Source organism: Rosa rugosa, chromosome 2 (genome assembly GCF_958449725.1).
Source record: "Rosa rugosa chromosome 2, drRosRugo1.1, whole genome shotgun sequence".
In the NCBI taxonomy this organism is placed as follows: Eukaryota; Viridiplantae; Streptophyta; class Magnoliopsida; order Rosales; family Rosaceae; genus Rosa; species Rosa rugosa.
This window is the reverse complement of record NC_084821.1, coordinates 47628565-47654522: the sequence shown is the minus strand read 5'-3', so window position 1 is coordinate 47654522 and position 25958 is coordinate 47628565. Positions and strand designations below refer to the sequence as shown.

General features: G+C 40.1%; 1 protein-coding gene and 1 pseudogene across 1 annotated transcript; both read right to left on the bottom strand.

The window, feature by feature from the left end:
* Positions 1-24949, bottom strand: part of LOC133730882 (G-type lectin S-receptor-like serine/threonine-protein kinase At4g27290) — a 26635-nt pseudogene extending 1686 nt beyond the window's left edge.
* On the bottom strand, positions 17476-22166 carry LOC133734805 (uncharacterized). Its single transcript, XM_062162421.1, has 6 exons — positions 21582-22166; positions 21322-21426; positions 19764-19844; positions 19543-19677; positions 18714-18776; positions 17476-17860 (listed from the first exon to the last, which is right to left on the bottom strand). Exons 1-5 carry the CDS (start codon positions 21744-21746, stop codon positions 18756-18758), a joined length of 507 nt encoding a protein of 168 aa, XP_062018405.1. The 5' UTR covers positions 21747-22166; the 3' UTR covers positions 17476-17860; positions 18714-18755.
* Positions 24950-25958: the final 1009 nt, after the last annotated feature.

Genomic DNA, 25958 nt, shown 5'->3' with positions numbered 1-25958 from the left:
CTGAATCCAAGAGATCTTCTCTTATGACATTGTGGGATTCAATTGGTCGAATTGTAGTGACATAAAGTCCACTAGATTGACACATAAGCTGCTCTAAGATGCGCTTTCTTCCGCAATCATTAGAGGTAATGCAAAGGAATTCTATCCCGTTCTCACTATGCGTTTCCGCATGGAATCCGTTGGCTCTAATATCTTTAAAGCTCAATAAGGTTCGATTTGCCTTAGGAGCGTAGAGAGCTTCAGTGACTTTAATCAAGGTGCCATTAGGCAAAAGGAATTGGGCAATTCCATGTCCTTGAACTAAACCTGATGGCCCAGCCATCGTAGTCACAGATGAATATGTAGGCAACATCTCCAAGAATAATTGCCTATGTCGTAGAATGGTGTGCGTAGTCGCACTATCCGCAAGACATTGAAGTTCATCCATTCCTAAAAGAAAAGCTCGTAATTAAAAAAGGAGTCATAAAGAAAAGAACTCAACTTTTATTAATAAGCCAAACGGAATTACATCATCGTTTCTTTAACCAAAGAAAATCTAATCCAATAAACTAGTTAATGCAAAACAATGGTAGTCGTCTAACTCCTTTCGGTAATTCCAATGTAAATGTGACCAGGTGAGTAGAGAGATGTCGGTGGAGCGAGGCTCACTTAAGTACCACTTATCTCAAAACCTTCCTAGACATCACACTCACATTGAGTACGCCTACTTTGAAGAAAGATTAATAGCATTGGCATCTACTATAAAAATAATATGGCAATTGCCTACATCTCTTGGAAATAAAAAGACTTAATCAAAATCGCCAGTTTCTGGGTCTTGATCCTTGTAGTCTTCCACCCTTAGATCGAGATCTCCATCTTGATCTTCTTGTTCCATGTAATTTGCCTCCCTTGCTTCACGATACATCTTGTATGCGTTTGCAACGTTCTGGGATGCAGTACACTTCTTTGCCCAATGTCCACTTGATCCACATCTGAGACAAGCATCATTATGGTCAGGTTCCCTTGATCGAGGCGCTCTGGGAGCGTTTTGTTGACGGTTATTGCCTTTGGTGGCGTTACCACCATAACCGGAGGTTTGGCCTCTCTCTCTCTTCACACGTTTACCTCCACGATTCCGTGCACGCCTATCTTGGCGATTTCCTTCCTCTTTAGGGCGAGAATATGGACCAGAACGTCCAGAATTATCCCTACTCTTAGGGTTTCGTTCCTTGCGTCCTCCCTTGGAGGCGCGACTATAATTAGACTCCGGAATTGACTTGGTTCCTACGGGTCTGGAGTTATAGTTCTTCACAAGTATGTTGTCGTGCTTTTCAGCTACGTTCAAGGCACCAATTAGCTCATGAAATCTTGTGATGCGTCTGGCATTGACATCAATCCGATAGTTTTTGGCTATCATCAATGCAGAGACGGGGAAGGTGGAGAGAGTTTTCTCGATCAACATCGTATCAGTGATGTTCTGTCCACAGAATTCCATCATAGACTTGATACGAAGTGCTTCTGAATTGTAGTCAAGTACAGACTTGAAATCACAGAAGCGGAGGCTAGACCATCTCACTTCTAAGTCTGGAAGCAGGGAATCATGGACGTTGCCAAAACGGTGCTCGAGTTCTACCCATAGTCTTCTTGGGTCTTCCTCATTGAGGTACTCATTTTGGAGCGCGTCATTCATGTGCCTTGTCATGAGAATGATGGCTTTGGCTTCATTCGCCTCTCTCGTAGCTCTATTTGCTTCAAAAGCAGCAGCTTGTTGAGGAGTACGCACGTCCTGACTTGGCTCTTGGATCGTACTCAGGATCCCATCAGCCTTAAGATGCTGGCGCACATCACGGACCCACTTGTGGTATCCTGCGCCTGTTGTCTCTAGTGGAGCGAAGCTCAACTTGTTCAGGTTACTCATCCTGAAAAACAACAAGAAAATAGGGTTAGTTTCGGAGCGAAGAAGGCTACCACGAAAAACTATAAAATTTCTGAGCGTAGTCGCTTCCAAGAAATTAGGGATTTTCTGAGCGTAGTCGCTTTCAAGAAAATCTGATTCCAAGAGGGGTTTTGGATTAGATCGAAACGACGATGTATGTGGTCGATCGTTTTCTTCTCAACAAACTCTAAGTTTGGAGGACTCTACAAGCTCCAAGCTTGGAGTGAGCACGAACCCCCACAGTTCGGCTATTGGTCTCCCCTATGAAGAAGAAAGGGGGGTAGAAGAAGGGATGTTGGAAGTCCCCGAGAAAAAAGAAGAAGAAATTGAAAAACTTCAAAAACGGGAACTTTTAGAAAAGTTTACCTTGAAAAGATGCCGGAATTCTTGACCGGAAAAGATGTTGGTTGGGTTGTGCAGTGATACTGCAGGGTCGCTGCGAGGATGTCACGAGGACGCTACGGAGATGTCGCGAGGACCGTTGCGGGGCCACTGCGGGGATGCGACTGCTGCGGGGATGTCGCGAGGACAGTTGCAGGGCCGCTGCGGGGATGTCGCGAGGCCGCGAGGACAGTTGCGGGGATGCTGTGGGGATGCGACTGCTGCGGGGATGTCGCGAGGCCGCGAGGATAGTTGCGGGGCCGCTGCGGGGATGTCGCGAGGCCGCGAGTGAGTCGCGGGGATGCTGTGGAGATGCCGCGAGGCCGCTAGTGAGTCGCGGTCGCGAGGGCAGGCGAGCGCGCGCAAAGGTAGAAGGCAAGCAGTGCTTGCGGGCGCTACAGGGGCAGCGAGGCTAACCTGGTAGGGTTAGCGATGAGTTGCGACGCGGGGGCTGCGGGGGCAGTAGTAGCGTAGGCAAGGCAAATCTGGTGGAGCTTGATCAATTTCTGGGGTTTTGGTTTCTAAAGCTAGGGTTAGGGCTCGTGCTGATAACGTGTTGTAGAGAAACTGAAATTAAGAGGAATTTGCTATATATTCTCATTGATAATAGGGGCCTCTTTATATAGAGGATTACAATGCATAGAATCTCAATCATACAAGGAAAGTAATTCTACATTGATTAGGATTCTAGATCCTTCTAATTAAATCCTATTACCACTAGGTCAAGTAACCTAGAGTTTGGGCCAAACATAAATAGAGATATCCTTAAACACTTGTTTATTTTTTATCTATTTTTCATTACGCTCCCATATAAATAAAGAGGGTTCTATTCAAACCTCTCAATTTGTTATTTGGACCTCCCAACTTAGTTTTTTATATTAAACTTCCTATATTAGCCTTACACTTTACACTTGCACCTCCCACTTATACAAGATCCACCTCCACATTGATCCCCATCTGCATCTTCACACCATTGAAATCTTTGATTACAGGTGTAGAACAACTTCCTTATTTGTCTTTTACGTACACAGAGAACAAAATGACACTAATGAAGAAGAACTCATTTAACCAACCTATAATAATCCCTGCAATAGCTATCGTGACATCTAGCTAGTATTTACTCCCAATTTCAATCCCAATGTAGGTCATCAATCATCAACGACAACCTACACAGGTGCAAATCCCTTCAAAAGCCTTGCCAAATAATTAAGCCCAGGAAACATTTGGACGAAAAACTTATCTCGATGCATCTTGAGGCTTTGCAAATTGAAAATAGGATCAAGAATTGACCAAGAAATGATGTCTTTCAAATTTCTAAATTCTTTTGGGATGAACCCAGAGCAAGCAAGTATGCAACAAATAGAGGGAGGGAGGGAGGGAGAAAGGAGAAGATAATTTTTTTGGTGTTTTATTTTTTCGTTTTGATAGAAGGGTAAAAGAGAAATTAAATTTTATTTTTTCATTTTGATAGAAGCGTAAAAGAGAAATTAAATTTTTACAAAAATTATGTGAGGTTTAAATAGCAAATTAAGAGTATGAATAGAACCACTCTAAATCCTATGTCCGCCACTGATGAAACAATTTTTTTGTATATGAGTGTCAATCTTTCTCTCTTTGCTAATTGCACAAAAGTGAGAGTTCTCTCTACCCGTCTTCTTCCGATCACGGAGGTCAATTGCTTCATCCCTCACTAACTTAATACTTTTTTTGAAGAGAAAAAGAAAATTACAAAGAGAAGCCCCTAGGGCAACTAAAGCTAAACTGATCCCAGTTAAAGGCCGAGACGGCAGCAGAAGACAAACTGTTAATCCACATTTTAGGAGAAGGCCAGCTGTAGCCTACAGCAGCAATAGCATCAGCAAACTTTCTTCTGAGGAGGTACAGTTGAATGAATTTTCTCCGAGTATTGATAGCTCTGTTTTTCTTTTTCTTTTTGTTTCTTTTTGAATCCTTGGATTGTAATGTACGTGAAACAAAAAAGGAGGACTTTTTATTTCTCTTCTAAAATAAAGGCAGACGACTATAGGAAAAAAAAGAATATTGATTGTGCTTTTGCACATAAAATAAATAACACTTGTGCATTTAACAAATGCAACGTGTATCCATAAGCATATGCAACATATCATACAGCACTACTGTATCGATGCACTTGGTATCAATGGTAATAATAAATGATAACTAATTTGATTAACTAATAACTAACTAGACACTACAAGCATGTGTGAGAGAAATATTGGAATACGGTAGGTAATGATGTGTGCTTGCCCGTTGAAACTTTCTTAGATACAGGGGATCTAGAGTTATTTCAGATTCCAACTTCATCGATCTTGCTTTAATTTCCAAGGCCATGGATCCGAAAGATCCAACTCAACTTTGTAACCACTGCAAGTGGCCTAGTGGTTCTTGCCTAGTTGGGTGTGCTCCCTAACCTAGGTTCGAACCCCGAAGCTGTCAAAGTGGCCAGGCACTGTGCTGCAATGCACAGTTTGAGCATTTTACATGCGCCGAAGGGGTTTATCTTGGGCCTAGAAAGCTTTTGGGTTCCCATTGACAAAGTCAAAAAAAAATTGATTTGTGTAATATAATATTGTCTACAAAATTAGTTCAAATGTCACGAAAGTAGTTTACAGAATTAGTGTAATGCTGATTGCTCCTTGACAAGGAGGTTTTTGGACTAGGACTAGGCGAGATCTTGCTCCTCATTATCACGTGATTACATTGCCGAAATATAAGCTTCCTGGAAGTATTTCAATTCAAAGATATGCATTACCCTATGGTTGAGCGAAAAGCTAACTCAATCTGCAGTCTTATTTGGTTTTTCAATGAGCAGATTGGGAAGGAGACCCTCTGTCACCGCTTCTTTTTTGCTTGGCAGAAGAGGTTTTAAGCCGTGGGATTTCAAGACTTGTTAATCGGGGCAAAATAAAATGCATTGCAGCCCCAAAGAAACTGCATCCTCCATCTAATGTTCTTTATGCTGATGACGTAATGATTTTCATGCAAGGTGATTCAAGAGGGCTGCGTGCTCTCAATAGATTTCTTGGTGAGTACGCTACAAATTCTGGTCAAGTGGTAAATAAAGTTAAATCCTCAGTTTATTTGGGTAGATTTGCAAGACCTCGGGCCACTATAATTCAACATATTTTGGGCATCAGGGAAGGGAGTTTACCTTTCAATTACTTAGGTGTTCCTATCTTTCTTGGAAGACCCAAGGCATCTCATTTTAGGTCCATTGCTGACAAGGTACGTTGTAAACTAAGTGCTTGGAAAGGTTTGCAACTGTCTCAGGCTGCTCGTCTGCAACTTATCTCATCAGTTATCCAGAGCCAGCTCATTTATAGTTTTCAGGTATACCTTTGGCCTCGGGCTCTTCTAACCAAGGTTCAAGGCTGGATGCGGAATTTTTTCTGGTCTGGGGATCCGTTGAAAAAAAGTGCTACTTTGATTTCCTGGAAGCGATGTTGTACGCCTAAAGAATGTGGAGGTTTGGGTTTAAGGGATATTTTCACTTTAAATAGAGCTCTCCTCTTAAAACGTTGCTGGGAGATGGTCAGGGGTGTCTCTGCTTCAGCTGTTTTTCTCAAAGACAGATTTCTAAAAGATGACTTCAGTTTGTTCTCCTATCACCAACGTTCCTCAGTGTGGCTAGGTTTATGGAAGATTTGGCCTTCCATCATTGACAACATGAGGTGGCTTGTCAGCAATGGGACAAAGGTTAATTTTTGGTTCGATAATTGGCTTGGCTTCCCCATAGCCACGTTACTGCAAATTGATCCATGCATAAAGCCGTTTCTTCGTGAGCGGGTTTGTGATTTCATTGAGCATCAACAGTGGGCTTTACCAGATAGCTTCTGCATGAATTTTCCTGAGGCTACTAGAGAGGTTTTAAAAGTTACGATTCCTGAAACGGTGATGGAGGACACTGCTATTTGGCAACCTACTCCTTCGGGTCAGCTAACGGCACGGGAAGCTTTTGACTTTCTCTCTGGTCCTCTGCTTCGACACCGTGGAGCAAGGCTATTTGGCATAAGGCAATTCAACCCCGTAAGAGTATTGTTTGTTGGAAGGTCTTTAACCTTAGATTACTTGTGGATGAGGTTCTTCAAAAGCGTGGCATCCAACTTTGCTCTCAATGTTCTTTCTGTCATGCGGCGATTGAATCGATTCATCATCTATTTTTTTGGTGTACTGCTCTTCTAGAGATGTGGAATTGGCTCCTCGAAGCTTTCAAGTTGCAGCGGACTCACCTGGATTCCATTCACTCCATTTTCTCTTTGGATACTCTAGATCGTCTTCCAGTGGCCTCAAAACTCCTTTGGAGGTTAGCGGTATGTAATTTAATTTGGTGCATTTGGTTCGAACGTAACAAAATTAGATTTGAGGGGTTGGTGTTTAACTCTTTGAGATTCAAGCAATTCTTTTTTCTCACTCTCAAAGAATCGGCTGCTTGCTATTTTACTCCTTGTTCTAGACCTTCTAATGTAGCGCCGATCTTCTCTCTGCTGGGTGTTTCCCCATTGCGGGCCCATGCTCCAAAGTTTATACCTGTCATTTGGGACCCCCCTGCAACAGGTTGGATCAAGGTGAACACCGATGGGTCATTTTGTGATCCTTCTAGAGCTGGTTTTGGAGGTGTATTTAGAGATCCTGAGGGACTATTTTTGGGTGGTTTCTCTAATAAGATTGTGGTTCCAAGCGCTATTGATGCAGAGGTCCTTGAAATCATTGAAGCTGTCCAGGTCGCTTTGGTCCGTCGGTGGACTCATATTTGGTTAGAAACAGACTCTGTTTTAGTGCTTGCCTACTTCAGATCACCTAGTCTAATTCCATGGAGATTGCGTGTTCAATGGTTAAACTGTCTGAACCTAACTACTCAATTAACTTTCCGGATCTCACACATCTATCGGGAAGGGAATGCTTTAGCTGACAAGCTTGCCAGATATGGTGCAATGCATGAGGGAGCAGTTTGGTGGAGAACACTGCCCCGCTCTTTTTCTGCAGAGTATGGGAGGGATCTTAATTCATCAGTTAATTATAGGTTCTCTTGACTTTGTTAATTAGAATTATTTTGTGCTTCTTGATTTTAGTTCCTTCTTTTTGCTCAAAGATTGTCAGTTCTGTTCGTTATTAGTTTTTTCTTGTATTGTACTCTCTTGGAAGGGGTTTTGGCCTAGTCCCCTCCTTCCTTCTGTACTTTCTCTTTATATTAATAAAATTTCGAATAAGGGCGAGGAGTTAGCCCTTATCTCGCTTCATTAAAAAAAAAAAAAAATGAGCAGATTGGGCCAAGTATTTTTTTTTTTTTTTTTTTTTAAAAAAACCCCACCCCATTCCCACCCTTGATGGGGCTCGAAACTCCTGACCTCTTATATATGAGACCAAAGCCTTACCACCCCACCAAACACACACACCCAGATTGGGCCAAGTATTGTTCACGTAATAGATTCTGTTTGCAGCAGACTGAGCTCCTTTATAAGAAAACAATTTCAAGAGGAAACAATCTGGGCTCCCATATGTACACTTGCACAGAAGCCCTATAAAGGGGACAACATAAATTTTAGTTATCTGTTGTCTAAACTGATGTATATCTCTCAGGTCTAACCACAAAACCTGACCTGAAACCTCATAATTCTTGTGGTTTTCTTGTTCATCAGCAGAAGCGTGAAATGAGCACTGAGTTTTCAGAATACAACCTCGTTCTTGTGCAGGAAGCTTATTGTTTGATAAATAATAGCACAAGTTGTTCTGGCTAACGAATAATGAAATGTGGATAACATTATCATCACCATATGTGAGCTAAATATAACTACCGAAGTCTCAAGTAAAAGTGAACTCTATCGAGCCTCTAGTGAAATGGATAGTCTGTTGGATGAGGAACTTTCATGCTGGCTTGATGAGGAAGCCATAGATAGCAGATGCCTTTCTGTGAAAAAGCCTGGTTCTTTAGGTTGGGTGGCAGTGTAATATATCACTATACTTAGCATCAGAATTACATTTGACATACTATGCCTTTCTTCTGGACTCTGTTGCACACATAATAGAGCCACGTGGACTGATCGTAATACCTAGGACATACTGCTTGTGTCTTTGTGCTTTATAGATGTATGCATCATTTCAAATGGCTTGCCTTCTTTGAAGAGCCTCCAGGCCTGTTTCAGGATATTAATTACTGCTTTTGGTAAATTTAACTAATGGGGATAAAGTACACTTGTTTAATGAAAACACTTACATGTCCAAGAAGGTTAAGCTTGTGGCCTGGGTGAAAATATCCTCTGTTCTTCTTTCCACTCACTATCTCAAGTACCAAAACACCAAAGCAAAAAACATCAGAATTCACCGAGAAGACACCATCAATTGCATATTCCTGAGACATGTAACCGCTGCAAACCATAGTTAGACATTATTGTCATATGTAACTGTAGTAAGTAGTAGCCTACAACATGTATATATGGTCCTTACTATGTTCCAACCACTCTCTTCGTATTTGCTTCAGTTTCATCTCCTCCGAAACTCCTAGCAATGCCAAAATCTGAAAATTTTGGATTCAGTTCATAGTCTAGTAAGACATTGCTAGCTTTTAGATCGCGATGGATTATCCTCAGTCTGGAATCTTGATGAAGATAAAGTAGCCATCTAGCTATCCCATTGATAATGTGGAAATGCCTAGGCCAATCCAGAGTTATACTTTGCTGTTCATCAACCCAAGTTTTGAAGGATAAGGCTGTTTTTGAAAAATAATTACTAGCTAATAAAACACAATAAGTTAGAGCTAAAGAGAAATGGGCGAAGAAAAAGCCAAACCAAATATGGAGAAGTATAAGCTCTTGTTGGGCATGTATTCATATATCAACAACCTCTCTCGGGCTTCAGTGCAACATCCCAGAAGCTTCACAAGGTTGCGGTGCTATAGTTTGGAAATGCATAATACTTCATTCTTGAACTCTTTGATTCCTTGTATCGAACTTCTTGAAAGCCTTTTCACCCCTATTTCTTGCCCCTCCATCAGTTTTCCCTGTAGGATGTTATTCTTGTTATTATTCACAATTTTCATGCTAAAATCTATCAGACCAACAGTAATCTAAAAACTGTCATGCTAAAAAAGGTTGCAGAAGAGGATAATTCACTGGTAATAACTGAACACAAAGTTTTTGATTTGTCAAGTACTCATATTGCTCTACACGTACTGCTACCGGAACATAACTTCTATATCATCAATAATTGTTCCATCGTTCTTAGTGGATATACAATAGAACAAAACAGACAGTGAAATGATGTGCACAATTGCTAGGTGCATTTTTTGAAATTGGTGAAAATAAAATTGCATACTGGATGGCGCCGTCCATTGAGTAGTTCCTCAGCATTGCTTTTATTTTCTACCTCCAAAACCACCCTTTTCAAGCTTGTTAGCAACAGAACAATTATTTGTGGCATCTGCTATAGTACTAAAACCAAATAATGGTAGCTCTAGATGTTCATCTTGGCATTCGTTGTTGCTGTCTTGCTCTGGAGTATGCAACATATTTCCTACAATTAAAATGTATTATCAAAGAATTAAAGAAAAAGGGATATATCTGCCGTGATTAAATTTGGTATCAGTATAGTACAGAAAGAAATAAGTTACCTTTTCTTTTAATCTGCTTCTTCTTCTTCTTCCTCTTGTATAAATGTAGTATCAAGCATAGGCCTAGAAGAATTATCCCCACAGCTAATACAGATAGAACTATGACCTCAACTTTTGTCTTTCCCTTCAAGCTTCTGTATGTCACTGCCAGTTCAAGTATGAATTAGAATTACCACAAAGAAACAATATCTAAGCAGTACGTTCTAAGAATGAACATGTATCCATGATATCTGGATGTCTAATTTTCTGTGATTAGAAAGTTAGTAAACCCTTACCTAGCTCAGAGGCAGCCATCCTTATATCTATGTCCTGCCCAGCATCAGAGAATTCTTGAGTATCAATCAGTTCTCCAAGCCAGAGTATGCACCCGGCCACTTCCTTCTCCTCTAATATCCAAATTAGCATGACCTGTGCAATTGCAGTTCTTCAAGCAAACCTGCTCACATTTTTTCGAGGTTCATTGTCTTGTTATACCAGGAATGCTGTGTATCCGGCAATTTAATGCCAGAATATTTTAGAAGCCCTCTCCATCCCGGCACTCCAGTGGAGTCTTTCGTACACAGCCATGTGACCAATCTGCCATCTCCCAGTCTAGGGGGGACTTTGGCGCAAAACCTTTCAAGCATCCACAAGAAGGGGAGTTGTTAATGTTGCAGCTACCATATGCACCACATATTGCATACCTGCCACAGTCATCTATCTGTGCTGTCAACTAAAGGCTCCAATCCTGAATTCTATCAACCCAAGCATGTGAAACGCTGGAGGTTTCCATTGGGGTTCAGTGTTAACCTTGTAGAAATTGAGCTGTTAATGAGCTGGTAATGGCAATACATTTCCTCCTCATTAAATACAAACTCATAGGTGTATGTGGGATTTGGTTTCAAATTAGGCATTCCAATAAACCTGAGACCATTCCAAGGTCCAGACCTGAACTGCACCACAGAACCTTTCTTTAGTAAAAATTGCGGTAACCCAGTTGTATCAAGCTGATTCGTACAAGACCCTCTTGAAGGATCTTGATCACTCTTCCATGATGTCAGGAACCGGTTCAGGCCTGTTACCAAGTTAACTCCATATTTCATGCCAAGCAAAGATAATCAAAACTCTGCCACAGGAAAGTTTCGGGTCATTGTAATCTCTCACAACTAGATTAATTACCTGTGTCCAAAAGTTGTACAACTGGGGTGGTTACTGATTTAGATGAATTGGCAGACCAAATTGTGGTGTTAGCATCATATATAAGTACAAGAATTCTCTGGTCAGAAAACTTCAAAACTCCAGCTGTGTTGAAGAATATTTGACTTTTGTGTGCCTTGTCAAACTAGGATTACTTTCTGTTGTTGTAATAGGAGAGAATGTTCTAGCTAGATTCCTAGTTCTAATTAGAATAGGATTCCTTGTACTCAAAGATTATGTACTTGTATCCTCTATATATAGAGGTTCCTATTATCAATGAAATATACAATTGTTCTCCCAATTCTCTCTACAATTCTCTTTTCCTTAAACATGTTATCAGCACGAGCCCTAATCCTGAAATCAGAAACCAAATATTTTTCTGCAAAGCATCCTGCTACGCAAACATCAAACCCTAGAACTCCAAAACCCTAGGAACACAGTGCGCACCACTCTAGGCCGAGCACCACTTCCAACATCTCCGTAGTCTCCCTCCTCCTGCGCACCTGTGTGCCATCATCTTTTGAGTTCAAGATCGAGAACAAGAACAAGAACAAGGAAAAAAAAATTTTCTAGTAAGTTTTCAATTAAAGTTCCTGCTTTATGTAATTTAATTTTAATTCTTTCTTTTTATCGGGGACTTGCAACCTCCCTTCTTCTACATCCCACCTTTCTTGTAACGCTGGTTCGATTCTTAAAGCGGAACCGTGGGAAGTTCACGCTATATACGAACTAAGAGAGTTTGTAAGCTACGGACTAAGAGTGTTTGTAAGCATCGAAATTGACCATATAAACATCATTGTTTCGGTCTAATCCAAATTTCTTGGAAAAATGATTTCTTGGTAGCAAAGAGGCTTAGAAATCCTTAATTAGTAGTCGTGGAAGTATTATACTCCGAAACTAATTTATTCTCCTTCATTGTTGAATGTCGAATGCAAACATGCAAAATAACTCGACTTCACTAAACTGGATTCAAATGACGTTAGTTATCAACAATGAGTAAATGACGTCGAGAATCACCTCACTACTAATGAGATTCTGTGGTGTAAAGCTCACAGAAAATGAATTGATTGAGAAAACCCTCTCAACCTTCCCCGTTTCAGCATTAATGGTTGCAAAGTAATATAGGCTTGAGTGCAATGCTAGACGGATCACGAGGTTTCATCAGCTTATTACTTCTATGTCAGTTGCTAACAAACATGACAATATACTCGTCAAGAACTAAAATTCAAGGCCTGTTGGAACTAAGAGAGTTCATGAGGCGGCGGATTATAATAGCGCATCTAAAGGAGGGCGCAAGGAGCGGAATCCTAAAGTCAAGGGAAACAATGACATCAATCTCACTATTGCAGACTTCAAATCTGGCGAGGGAAACTATGTTAATGTCGTAGATTTTGATTAATGGTCTTTATTTTTCAAGAATATATGTAATGGCATTTTGCCTTAAACCATTGTCAAGAAAGACATTGGTCATAACTCTTTCACAACTAGGCCAATCCAATTAAGTGTGATGTCTAAGGAAATAGTTGAGATAAGTGGTACTTAAGCGAGCTTTGTTCCACCGACATCTCTTCTTACTTTCCCGGTCATGCTTAATTGGAGTTACTGAAAGGATTGAGTAACGACCATTAGTCGAGTATTGATTATAATTATTTTGGATTAGATTTTGGACTAGACACTTTGATGTAATCGTTGGCTGTTATTAATGAAGTATCGATTCTTTTAATTCGAGCTTTATTTACTTAGGTATATTTCCGGGAGAGCTAGAATGCCTCGCAGATAGTGCTACTACGCACACCATACCTTGACATAGGCAATTATTTTTTAAGATGATGCCTACTCGATCTTTTGTGACTACGATGGCAGGGCCATCTAATCTTATTCATGGTCGAGGACCAGCTCAATTTCTGTTGCCAAATGGCACATTGATTAATGTCACTGAAGCTCTTTACGCTCCTGGGGCCGGAAGAACCCTTTTGAGCTTTAGAGATATTAAAGCCAACAGTTTTCATGTGGAAACACATAGTGAGAATGGACATAAGTTCCTTTGCATTACCTTTAATGACTACGGATGAAAACGAGTATTAGAGAAGTTTGTGTGTCGCTCTAGTGGGTTATATGTAACCACTATTCGAGTAATTGAATCCAACGACGTCATAAGTCATAACCTTTTGGGATTCCGACACATACATGTTTTGGCACGACCATTTATGACACCCATATCGTGACCTAATGATCCATCTACTAAAGACTTCACACGGACATTCTTTCTTCAGAACGAAGAGAAGCAAGAATCAAAAATTACTTCAAGGAAAGAAAGGCACCACTAGCTAGCTAACGTTGGTGCCGCCTACCCCCTGCGGCCCAAGCATGGCTTTGACGCCAAAGTTGCTTCCTTGACTCCTCTCTCTACTTCTCAAGTCAATTGTGACTTTGTGGCTCAACCAAAATCTTCATTGGTTGCTTCCAAAGCCCATCTTTCATTCTGCAAAGCCTGCTCTTTAACTAAATTAGGATCGAGACCATCTTATGCAAATGACACTAAGGAAATAATTCCATTAATTCTTACAAATAATCCAAAGGGATTTCGTGGATCGATTCAACCACCTTGCGGACCGTTTAGATATTTTATGGTGTTGGTTGATGCGCAGATGCTATCGTCCACTAGCTAGTAATGCTGCTTATGATAAACTTCTGGCCCAGATCATATGGCTACGAGCTCACGACCTGAATCATCCCATTCATTCAATTCGACTGGATAATGCTAGAGAGTTTTCATCGAAGATTTTCGATGACTATTGCATATCATTGGGGATTGATATCAAGAATCATATTCCCATGTACACACCCAAATGGTCTCACGGAAAGCCACAATTAAACGACTATAATGGTAGCCCGGATATTGGTAATGAGCACTAATATTTCCGCTTGGGGTTATGCAATATTGCATTATTGCATGCATCTATGCTAATTCGTCTACGACCCACCGTCACTCACCTTTCTTTGCCTTACAGCGTCACTCACCTTTCTTTGCCTTACAGCTAGTGACTGGGTGCGACTCTAATATCTCGTACTTACGCATATTTGAGTGCACAGTTTATGTGCCAATCGCACATCCACGGGGCATCAAAATGGGTCATTAGCAACGAATACATATATATTTGTGTTAGATATAAATCTCCAACTATAAGTCCACTAGTAGAACCCTTGACAGGCGATCTCTTTACTGCTAGATTTGAGGATTGTCACTTTGATGAGACAGTCTTCCCGTCGTTAGGGGGAGATTAGAATGCCAACGTTCAACAAGACAATAAGAATTGTCGTGGTCTGTCCCCACTATGTCTCATCTCGATCTCTAAAAGTGACGAAATCACATATACCTACTGCAAACATGCCTGCAAGGATTGATGTCCTCTCAAGAGGACATGGCGCCACCTAGAAGAGCTGGGAATGGTGCTACGACCATGGATGGTGCCATGGTGATGCCACAAGGTGGCATAATGGCGTCACAGGCCGTGGGTTCCACTAGAGAGCGTAGGAGACCCATAGGTTCGATGGATTCTCACCCTAGGAAGAGAGCAAGTTTGACGCAACCTGATCCATTGATCATTGATAATCAAAATCCGTCTCATGAGAATATTTTGGATTTTGGTTATGTCCAAGAGACATCATTGGGGGATGCCTTAATGTTAGAACCAATTCTTGAGAATATAGAGATCTCTACAAACTACACTAGTGTACATGAGGATGTGGGATTATTAAGACCATTGACATCGAACCTTACTCCGTTGAAGAATGCCAACGTAGAGAAAATTGGCCTAAATAGAAAGATGTGATCCAGGTTGAATTAGATTCACTAACGAAAAGGAAGGATTTTAAGGCCTGAGATGCTGATACCTCCTAAAATAAAACTTGTTGACATAAATAGGTCTTCGTTAGAAAGCGTGATGAGAAAAAAGAGATTATAGACTCGCCTCATGGCGCAAGGCTTCTCATAATGCCCTGGAATCGACTACGAGAAGATATATTCTCTCGTAATGGATGTCATTGCACTCCACTACCTTTTTCAGTTTGATAGTTTCCAAATAACTAAACTTGCAGCTTACGAATGTGGTCATTACGTATCTTTATGGGGATCTAGATACGAAAATATACATGAAGGTCCTTGATGGACTTCATTTACCCAAATCAAGTGGCTCTAGACCACAGAGCCATTTGCAATGAAGATACAACGCTCACTAAATTGGCTACTTGATTGGAAGGAATATGATGAACTATACCCGCGTGTTTCCATTACAAGTTCTGGATTTGCAATTATCGCGGTTTATGTTGATGAACATAATTGGAACCCTTGATGAGTAAAGGGAAACCGCTGAACACCTGAAATCCTAATTTGAGATGAAGGACCTTGGGAGAACACGGTTTTGTCTAGATTCAGAACTTATATACAGTGTCAATGGATGCTTAGGCATTTTGAGAAAGTCAAGAAGCATTCCCATGGTCGTCCCTAGTCTTGACCCTAAAAGGGATCTGTTTCGTCCGAGGGATGATGACGAAGATGTGTTAATAGCAAAAGTGCTTACCTAAGTACAATCGGCGCAAAATTGTACTTAGCACAATACAAGACCTCATTTGTTGTGAACTTGTTGGCTAGATGTAGCCCTGCGCCAACGCGACACCATTGGAATGGTATAAAGACAATCTTTCGATACTTAAAATGTACGATAAATATGGGCTTGTTTTATCCCTACAGAGAGAAAAGAAATGACTAAAGAATGCAATCGATCGAACTCCATTGACCCGAAGGCTGTTGTCAACATCGCTCGCCGCTGCTAGAGACCGAAGTGCACGGGGCCGCTGTCGCCGTAGGTGGCCGGCGTCCTCCCTCCCTTCATCACAATGATGGTGACGTTTTGATGGGTTCTGCTGATGCAAGGTATCTCTCTGACCTTCATAAAGGTCTCTTCCAAACTGGTTATGTCTTTACCATGGGAAGCACCGCGATATCTTGGAGGTCTACAAAACAGACCCTTGTCGCTACTTCTTCGAATAATGTAGAGATTATTGCTCTTCATAAAGCAGTTCATGAATGCGTATGGTTGAGGTCCATAGTTGCACATATTCGAAGAATTTGTGGTTTGAAGTCTACTACAGATAAACCTATGTGCATTTATGAGGATAATACAGCTTGCATTGAACAAATGAAGCAAGGTTCATCAAGGGCGACAACACCAAGCATATATTGCCTAGATTCTTTTACAATCAGCAACAACAAACACTTCTAAAGATTGAAGTGAATCAAATATGATCAGAGGATAATGTAGCGGACCTATTTACTAAGTTGTTACTGAAACCACCTTCAAGAAACATGTGCAAAGTATCGGAATGAGAAAATTATCCGAACTCCCATGATTGAAGTAATCAGGGGGAGATGTCAACATCGGGGGGAGGTATGATGTCTACATGTTTGATCTCGAAGAGTGAAAGACGTGTTGTACTCTTTTTCTCCTCCTCGAGGTTGTTTTTGTCCCAGAGGGTTTTTATTACTCGAGCAAGGTTTTTAACGAGGCAACATTTGAAGCATCATGATGTCATAAGCGACACCAAGTTTGAACAGCACAAGAGGGAGTGTTGAAAAATATTTGACTTTTGTATGCCTTGTTAAACTAGGATTACTTTCTATTGTTGTAATAGGAGAGAATGTTCTAGATTCCTAGTTCTAATTAGAATAGGATTCCTCACTACTACAAAAACTGCATCACACAACGGTGGAAATCTGTTGTGTGATGTGGACCATGTCTATCGTCTATCTCGATGTTGTGTGATGAGAACACTTACACAACGGTGAAACGCCGTTGTGTGAATATCATAGACACAACGCACTACTTATAACCGTTGCACCAATTCTGCGAATGTCAATGCCAGAAATTGGATGCAGCGCATTTTCGATGGTGATCAGACAACAGAAGTAAGTAAACATTGTTGTTGGTTAACTTCTCACACAACAGAAAAATAACACTCAGACAACAGAAGTAAGTATATACTGTTGTTGGTTAATTTATCATACAACAGAAAAATATTGCGACTGTTGTTGGTTGTTCCTTCACACAACAGGTATCATAAAGTAACTGTTGTATGTGTGAGGCTCAGTGTTGAATTCTTCACAAGTCATACAACATCTTATTTCTATACCGTTATGTGAGTTAAGATTGGACAACTGATATCTATTCTTTCTGTTGTGTGAGTACTAATGAGACAACAAAATTTTATAAGGACCGTTGTGTGATTAAAAGTGATTTGTTGTGTGATTAACGACATATGCATATTCATACAACGTAATATAATTCACTGTTGTTTGATCATTATCAGTTCTTTACCTGAAATATTTGCACAAAAATAATGCTCAATATAAGATTTAGGCATTGAAATATTCTAATTCAACCATCTAATGTACCAAAGGAGCTAGCATTTGTCAATCATATATACATTCATGTATCCATACCGTACATTCTAGCTAGTTTAATGGCTACTGCATTCTAGCTAATTACATATTGAAAGATAGCAAAAGCTGATACAATCAAATGTGATCGAGAGAAATTTTGCCACTAAAGTTCTCTCATACTTGCATGGTGTAGTGCCAAGACAGCAGCACCTAATGTGTCGGGTGGAGCATCCAGCAGCTTGTCCTCCAGTTTCAACTTCTTTTTCAGAATGATCTCTTTGAGCGTACTTGACTTGAGCTGCTCCAACTTTTACACTTCAGTCTCAACCTGCAGAAAAAAAAGTTAATACTATTAATTAGCTCATAGAGAATAGAGAACTCTAATTTTTGGTTCAGCTCATCATTAAGTTCCAAACCCAGCAGATACTTAGTATAGTTTAGTAACATCAATAACGTATTCATGATCAACTAAATCCAGCAAGAAAGCTCATCATTAAGTTCCAAACCTAGCAGATACTTAGTATAGTTTAGTAACATCAATAACGTATTCACGATCGACTAAATCCAGCAAGAAAGCTCAGTACTTCACACTAATCATGAACAAATTAAGACATTCCCAATCCAAACTAGTGAGGAAAGAACCCAACTTTGGTTCAGCTCAGTAATTATACTAAAAATCATTCTACCTAAACAAGTTCTAAAGTTGGCTGAAACCAAGTATAGTTTTGAAACATCATTACCAAAGATCAACTAATTCCAAAACAAAGCTTAAAGCTTTAAGACATGCCCATTTCAAAGCTCATTAATACTAATAAAAACCCAATTAAAACCTTTGCAGCTTATTTGCAAATGAGCATCAAAACCCAACATATATAATAACCATAATAAAGGATACCACAGTCAACAAAACGAAGAACATAATCTAATACAAGAAAACATTCATGCTATACTATCATTATAAACATTATAACCTAGTATATTCAAAATTTATGGTTATTTTTCTGGTATACTATCAGCCAGTATGAACCCAAGTATTAGGCCAGCTGCTTGGTAAGAGCTGATTTGCATTGTTCACCCAATTAAAGTACCCAAAGCAGAATAGCAAAGCTAGGATCAAACTACAATAACTAATTCATGATGTAGTATAAGCTGATCACAAGAAAGGTTCAGTGAACTACTACCTTTCTGAAAGCCTCTTATGGTCTTGAGTAGCATCATTCATGTCAGGTATCTCCCCATTTACCCTGAGAGTGTGCCGCAAAGAAGGTGAACCAATGAGTACATATACATCCAGTTTATACAGAGAAAGCTTTATACTTTTTCCTTCTTTGGCAACAAGGTCAATGAAGATTACTAAATCATGCATTACACATTGAGGGAGCATGGAATCAAGGAAGTAACAGATACACCTATAATGTAGCAAGTGAATGGTGTGCCTAATCATAACATATACACCTATCAACTGTGTACGCAAGAAGTAGATGATGCTCATTTACAATGGAAAAAGAACAATTAGAATTTACAAACTAATATCACAACCACCCCCCACACCTGCACAGACTCATATGCCTTCTGACTCAACAGGTACCACCTCCTGCTCCCCTCCCTGTAGGTAGTTAGATGATAGAGTAAACAAAAACCAAAACATTTGAGACTTAAAGCAACGCCAATGATCGGGGAAAGGGCAGAGGGGTACTTCATGGATGACCATCATGTTTCATGTACCAATTTCTTGTGCAATGACAGACTTGGAGCATTTCACTACAATTTAGTTTTGATTAAATTAAAGAATAAACGTGCATATGGTTTTACTCTGCGTAAAACCAAACCAAAAACAGTTTCTGGAACCATCCTAGTGTCCTACTCTTTTCTCCATCAAAAGCACATATAAACTATTTCCCTCCCATGCATACATGCACTCCAGTATATACACATACGCAAGGCACATTAAGGTGCCACACTTGTATTATCTCTTGATCAGGAAAGACGAAACATTATCGACCAACATACCAGAATCGAATCTAAGTGGGAGAGTCTTTTCCCCAGCTCAGTCCGTTCTGATTCAAAACAAGCACCAGAACCATCGTCTGTATGATGCATGCAGTGTTTACATAGATGAATGACGGCAGAAAATGGCGGCGGTACCTATAAAAAAAAAGGCATAGTAAACCAGTTAGGGCCATAACAAACAATCTCACTGATTACCAGTTAGGTTGAATAATACTAGAAACCTGCAGAGCACTGCTTGCATCTTTGTCGCCAAATAAGCTATCAAGGGAATCTGATGACCCAAAATTTGATTTCTGCGTATCCTATTCAGTCAGAAACAGATAAAATATAAGCATATAGTACCAAACTTTTGCCTATACTTGAAATATTTAAAACTTTTTTCCAGATTTCTAACCAACTTAATATAGTACACCCTAATTATTTGTGTACTCCTTGAAACATAAAGTCTTTGTGTCATCCTTCAGTTTGTAGACAATATTTACCAAAATGATTGAAAAGCGCATTGAAAAGTTCAGTTCCAAACTTCTAATTAATTGAAATGTTGGAGCCTAAGCAGACATAGTGCTTGTATCTCAGACAAAGCTGATATACCGAAAAACCAATCAATACTTTGATCTTTCAACTTAAGTAAATAAATGAAAAATCTTCCAGCTACAACCAAACCTAAAAAAATTGTCAACAAAACCCAACAATGTGCCTTAGCTAAACTAGAACACCATAATTGACATAAGGGAATCCATATCCAATCACAACTCACCTAGATAACAACTCCCAACATATAAAAAATCTGAATAACCTCAAGAAACCCAAGAACCCAACAAGAAACAAGAACACAAAGAGAACCAAATATAAAGCAAGAACTTTGGTCGAGCAATTTATACTACTACAAAAACTTATACTAAGACTAAACCAAAAAATTACAATCCAATTAAGAGAAGGCTAGGGATTCATAAGTTAGCACACAATATACAGAAATTGGTTTTCCTAAAGCTTAGTTGATTCAAAACTTTTGAAATTCATTTTAAGATCAGTATGAATCCACTGAAAGTAAAGAAATAGGTGGCTTTCATGTTAACAAAGTATATCACAACTTCAACACTATGACAATAGCTTCAGGCCAAAATTGTAAGATTTGCACTGAAGTAAAGAAAAGAAAAGAAAAAAAAAGCCAGACATACTAAGACTATAGGGTCTAAAATTAATTGAGAGTTTGAATTTATAAGATTAATCACTCATATTTGCTCGAATCCCAGCCAGATAGATCCGGTAACTCTAGTTAGAGCGGACCTCCAGCTCTCCAACTCTAGTGACACATAAACAAATGTTAAGAAATGACTTAAGATACAGACTGCTTCATATATGCCCTCAGTTTACTTTACCTAAATAACTTAAGAAACTGGGTTTAGGGTTCAGACACTAAAAACATATCCTCAAAAGCATATCGAGGTTTACATCAGCAGCAATATCCAACAAACATAGTATATAGGAAATGAGGAAGTATAATTGCAAGTTTCTCCATATATATGTACGAAAAAGCTGTTATCTGTAGCAAATAATGGTACTCGATCCATAAACATATAGTTTCAAAATTTCATAATAAAATTCTCAACCGCACCAACTTACGCTGGTATCATCCTAACTATTAACCCTTCTTAATTCTTACAATTTTACTGCATCATCATGCTACAAGCGAAATCCAGATGAATTGAATCAAACACTACTCTGAGTGTTTTGCCTATACTTAAAAATCAAGCCCAAGCATGAATCCACACACACTACCTTAGTGCCCGAAATGACGTCGTCCGAGAACGAAGGGATATGCGAGTACTCTATAGCTGGAACCTCACCATGTCCATCACTTTGACCAAGTTTCAAAAGCCCCGACTAGAATTTCTCGCAAAATCGTCAACATTAATTGCTACTCATAATGTCTGTAACCCAAGTTATCTTATCAAAACTAACAAAAAATCATAAATTTCTAAGAAAAACATTTATGCTGAAAGGCGTAAGTAAAAAAATTCAGATGAAGGTGTATTTGCCTGAAGGACTTTGGGACCGAGAAGATGAGATGACTTGCGAAGAGTGGCCGGGTTGGGTAACGACTTGGCTCCGACGGATTTGAGATCCATGTTGAGGAGCTCCGATTTCATTGACTTCACCACCGTGCGGGTTTCGTCGGCGAATGCCCAGTGGATCAGGATCATCGCCTAGAGTTGCTCGAAGTCGCCTCCGAAGCACCATCCTCGGCTTCTTAGGGTTTCGATTGCGGCGTCGGAGAGAGCCCAGAGCTTTCCTTCCTTCAATAGCTTGTTTGGATTATAAATCTCAAGTCGAGACAACTCCCAACCCCCAATCTAAGCAGATGCAGAGAGGATGAGACAACCCCCAACCCCTAATTTCTGAGAAACCCAATGACAAACCTAATAACAAACCCAGAACCCCTTGTACCAGAACACAGAATCTTTCAATTTCCGTAAACAAACCTTTGTCGGCCGCTTTAGGGTTTGAGAGAGAGGATGGGGATGGTGAGAGGAGATTTGGGGATTTGAGAGGAAAGAGGAGAAGATATGGGGATTTGGGTCGGTATATCGGGGAAGAAAGGCGGAGGAGGTAGGCCTGGGCACGGGCCGAGCCCGGTAGGAGTTTTATAGGGCCCGGGACCGAGCCCGAAATAAACGGGTCGGGCCCAAACTTTACATTTCAAAGTTAGGAACCTGCAAGGCCCGGACCGTTTGGAAACGGGCCGGTCCTTGATGATTTTCGGGCCTAACCCGGCCTTGATGATTTTCGGGCCCAAACTGGTTTTTGACGGTCTTTTTACATAATCAAAAGTCAAAACTTCAAATTGTGTCAAAAGTTGTTACAGACCTGGGTACTTGCATGGTTCCATTACATAATCAAACTTCAAAAGTTCAAGAGCACAAAAGTTATTACAGACCTGAGCAAATGAGTTCAAAATGAAATGATCAAAAGTTCAAAATGAAATGAAGTGGTTACAGACAAATGAAGTGGTTACAGACTCTGGACTCGTTACATAATCAAGAAGGGTATGCAGCTACAGCCACATATAACTTCATTTCCAGCAGAGAGGACCAGTCCACCACCAAAGTCGAAAACTCCCTCCACCACCAGTTCACCACCAAAGTCCAAGACTCCCTTTTCAAACTCAAACTCACTTCATGTCTTCATAACTACAAATACAGAATATACATTTTAACTTAAACCAGTTCTCCCAATACATCGAAACTCATTGCCCATGGATAAAGAAAAACCGTTTCAACATCAAAAACAACAAAAACTAGAGCAAACTTAAACAACAAAAACTGGTTTCAGTTCTCCCAATACATCGAAACTCATTGCCCATGGATAAAGAAAAACAGTTTCAACATCAAAAACAACAAAAACTAGAGCAAACATAAACAACAAAAACAGTTTCATTACCTCTTCCTTCCCATCCACCAATTTTGTTATTGGTTCGTCAAACTTCTCAAAATGCTCCCAAACCGTGGACCGGCAACTGCTGTTCTGACTCGAACCATCCTCCCTCTTTCTCTTCGCTGGGTTCTTCAAAGTTCGGTGACTCGCCTCACCTTTAGCAACGGCCTCACTCGCCTCACCTCCCTCAGCCGCCTGACTTTCCGTCGTTGCCGGCACCGAACTCTGTATCTCAGACGCTTCCATTTAGACGAATAGAGCTTTTCACTTCTTCGAGATTTCTGATTGAAACTTAGGATTTACGATTGGAAAATTAAGATTGGGATTCGAAATGGATTGGGATTTTGTTGGGGTTGAAATGGATTGGGATTTTGGAACAGAGGATTAGGATTTTGGAACAGAGGCTGGACCGGCTGGGATTGGAAATTTGGGGATTAGGGTTTCTTCGAAGAATAAAGACGAGTACAGACTACAGAGTGAGAGTAGAGAGTAGAGATTCCAATTAAGATTGGGGTTTGTGATTTTGGAACAGAGGCTGGGCCGGCTAGGATTGGAATTTGGGGATTAGGGTTCTTCGAAGAATAAAGGCGAGAGTAGAGAGAAGAGAGAAACGAGTCAACGACTTGGAGGCTCGAATGAAGTGGTCAAAAATCTGAAGGCATATATAACTAAAGTACTAAACTACTAAAGTACTAAACTCTGAAGGCATATATATAATTATATACTTATATACAATTATACATTAATTCGGGCTTTTTTCCGGGCTTTCGAGCTGCAGTTTCCCTGAACCCGGGACCGGCCCGTTTAATTCTTAAACGGTCCGGGCCTTTAATTTTTCTCTTTTTTTTCTCTAAAGCCCGGCCCGAACCCGGCGGTCCGGACTGGGTTTTCGGGTTTCCGGGTTAAAACGCCCACCCCTAGGAGGAGGAGTGAGAGGGTCCAGAGGTAAGTCGGTATATCGGGGAAGAAAGGCAGAGAAGGAGTGAGAGGGTCCAGAGGTAAGTCGGTATATCGGGGAAGAAAAGTTCGAGAGGTTTTGTTTTCTATTTTTCCCTTTCTTACACGATATGGCTAGGTCTAGGGGACACATTAAACTTTATTGAATTCTTAAGTTGATCCCATAACAGAATCGTAAAACACTGTCGTAGGAGTGCATGACATAAAATCAAAATGTAGAAACATGGAGGGAAACAAGGCACCTACAGCATTTTGGCTCAAAATGTTGCCGCCCAGTTCTAAGTTCACACAACAGAAAAGCTTAAATCTGTTATACAATTTCTACAGCTTGCACTAGGTGTACCTAGTAGAAGATATTCAAGCAAGCTTCCTCAAAATTTGGTGCTCAGTTTTTCAATCATACAACGGAAATAGTGAAACCGTTGTACCTAGTAGCCCAAATTTCAGTGTTTCAAGAGGCAACCAAGACTCTAGAGTGGAGGAAAATTTGCCACTAAATTTTTTAAGACTCAGACAACGGACAATACTTAATTCTGTTGTGCAATGTAATTCTGATAAAAAAGTTATCACTTTGTTGACGTTCACACAACAGAACATCACTAATACCGTTGTGCAATAGAGTTTACTTAAACACACAACAGATGATTTCTGTTCCGTTGTGTGATTGGTGTTGTGTGATGCACTTTTTGTAGTAGTGCCTTGTATTCAAAGATTATGCATTGTCTCCTCTATATATAAAGGCTCCTATTATCAATGAAATATATCACTATTCTCCCTATTCTCTCTACAATTCTCTTTTCCTTAAACAAGCTGAACCAATAAATGGGGTATCTCTGTTTGCAACCCACACCACAGTTCTAACAACTATCTTCTTGTACCATATTCCCAAGTACCGATTGCTGGAATTTTGGGGGGTAAAGAATCCTAGCTCAAAGCTCCCACCTGCTGAAACTATGGTCTTGCCATATTTAAGTGACTCAGTAGCACTTATAGTGTCAAATGGAGCAGAAAACATAAAGATTGGTGACAAATAGAAAACAAAGAGATGAAAGATAAAAGTTTTCATTGAGCTCCTGAATTTGGCTGCTTAATAGTTCAAAGAACCAAATGCATTGATAGATTTTGAAAAGCAGGAAATGAGATGCAGAGGGTACAGAAGTAACTGAAGTCCTTTGCGTAGTGCAATAACAAACTTCAGCAATTTTTTACTAACCGTCTCAATCAGCATATCCTCATGAGCAAGTGTATGAGTCTAGGAAGCCTTCTCTTGAAGAATTGCTAGCTCAATTGCAAGCGTCCCAAGCTCGATTGCAAGCTTCTCAAGAAATGCTTATACATTCGAATGAGCAACTTGAGGCTAGTCTTGCACAAGAGTCACCCTTCACAATTTTTCATGAGCAAGAGTCTTTCTTTGACCAAGTGGAGCCTATTTCAAGAGAAAAGCTGCAGCGCAGCAACGCAAAAGGGAATGGCTTTGCCCTTTCCCATCAGATCCATCCCTCCCCTTCTTCCCACAACAGACCATCACCATTCTTTCTCTTCTCCTATACCCACCAAGACCACAACCTCACACCCAATCAATTTTCATCATCTTCTCCAAGGATTTGGGTTAGGTATAGAGAAAGTATAATTCCAAGCTAGTCATGCTCACTCTCTAGTGTTGTTGTGACTAGTGTTGGTTTCTCTCTCTTTTCTCAACTCTATACTCTCTTAATTTATTGTAATTTGATGAATTTTGTTGTGGGTTTGTTGATGGGTTGTGAGTAGTGTCTTTGGTAACTAGGGTTTGAGCCCTAGCATGGATTTAATGTAATAAATATGTTTTGATTCAATGGTTTTCAATTTTCATGTTTGGCATATGTTCTAATCTATATTATTTGGCTTAGATGCATGCTTAGGAGCTTGATTAACTCTTGAATGTGTAGATGAGCATGTCTAGAACAAATTAGGGAGCCTAATCACCTTTCTAATTTATGGCTAGGACACTAGTTTAGAACATGGTTAGTTACAATACCAATTTCGAT

Bases quoted from the DNA above. Each gene is read 5' to 3' on its own strand.
- LOC133734805 (XM_062162421.1), bottom strand. From the start codon at position 21,746: ATGATCCTGATCCACTGGGCATTCGCCGACGAAACCCGCACGGTGGTG. The intron at 19,678-19,763 runs GTTTCTAGTATT...TTTTTTTTATAG, and splicing joins ATGCAAGCAGTGCTCTGCAG to GTACCGCCGCCATTTTCTGC. The intron at 18,777-19,542 runs GTATGTTGGTCG...GCACACTCTCAG, and splicing joins CCCACTTAGATTCGATTCTG to GGTAAATGGGGAGATACCTG.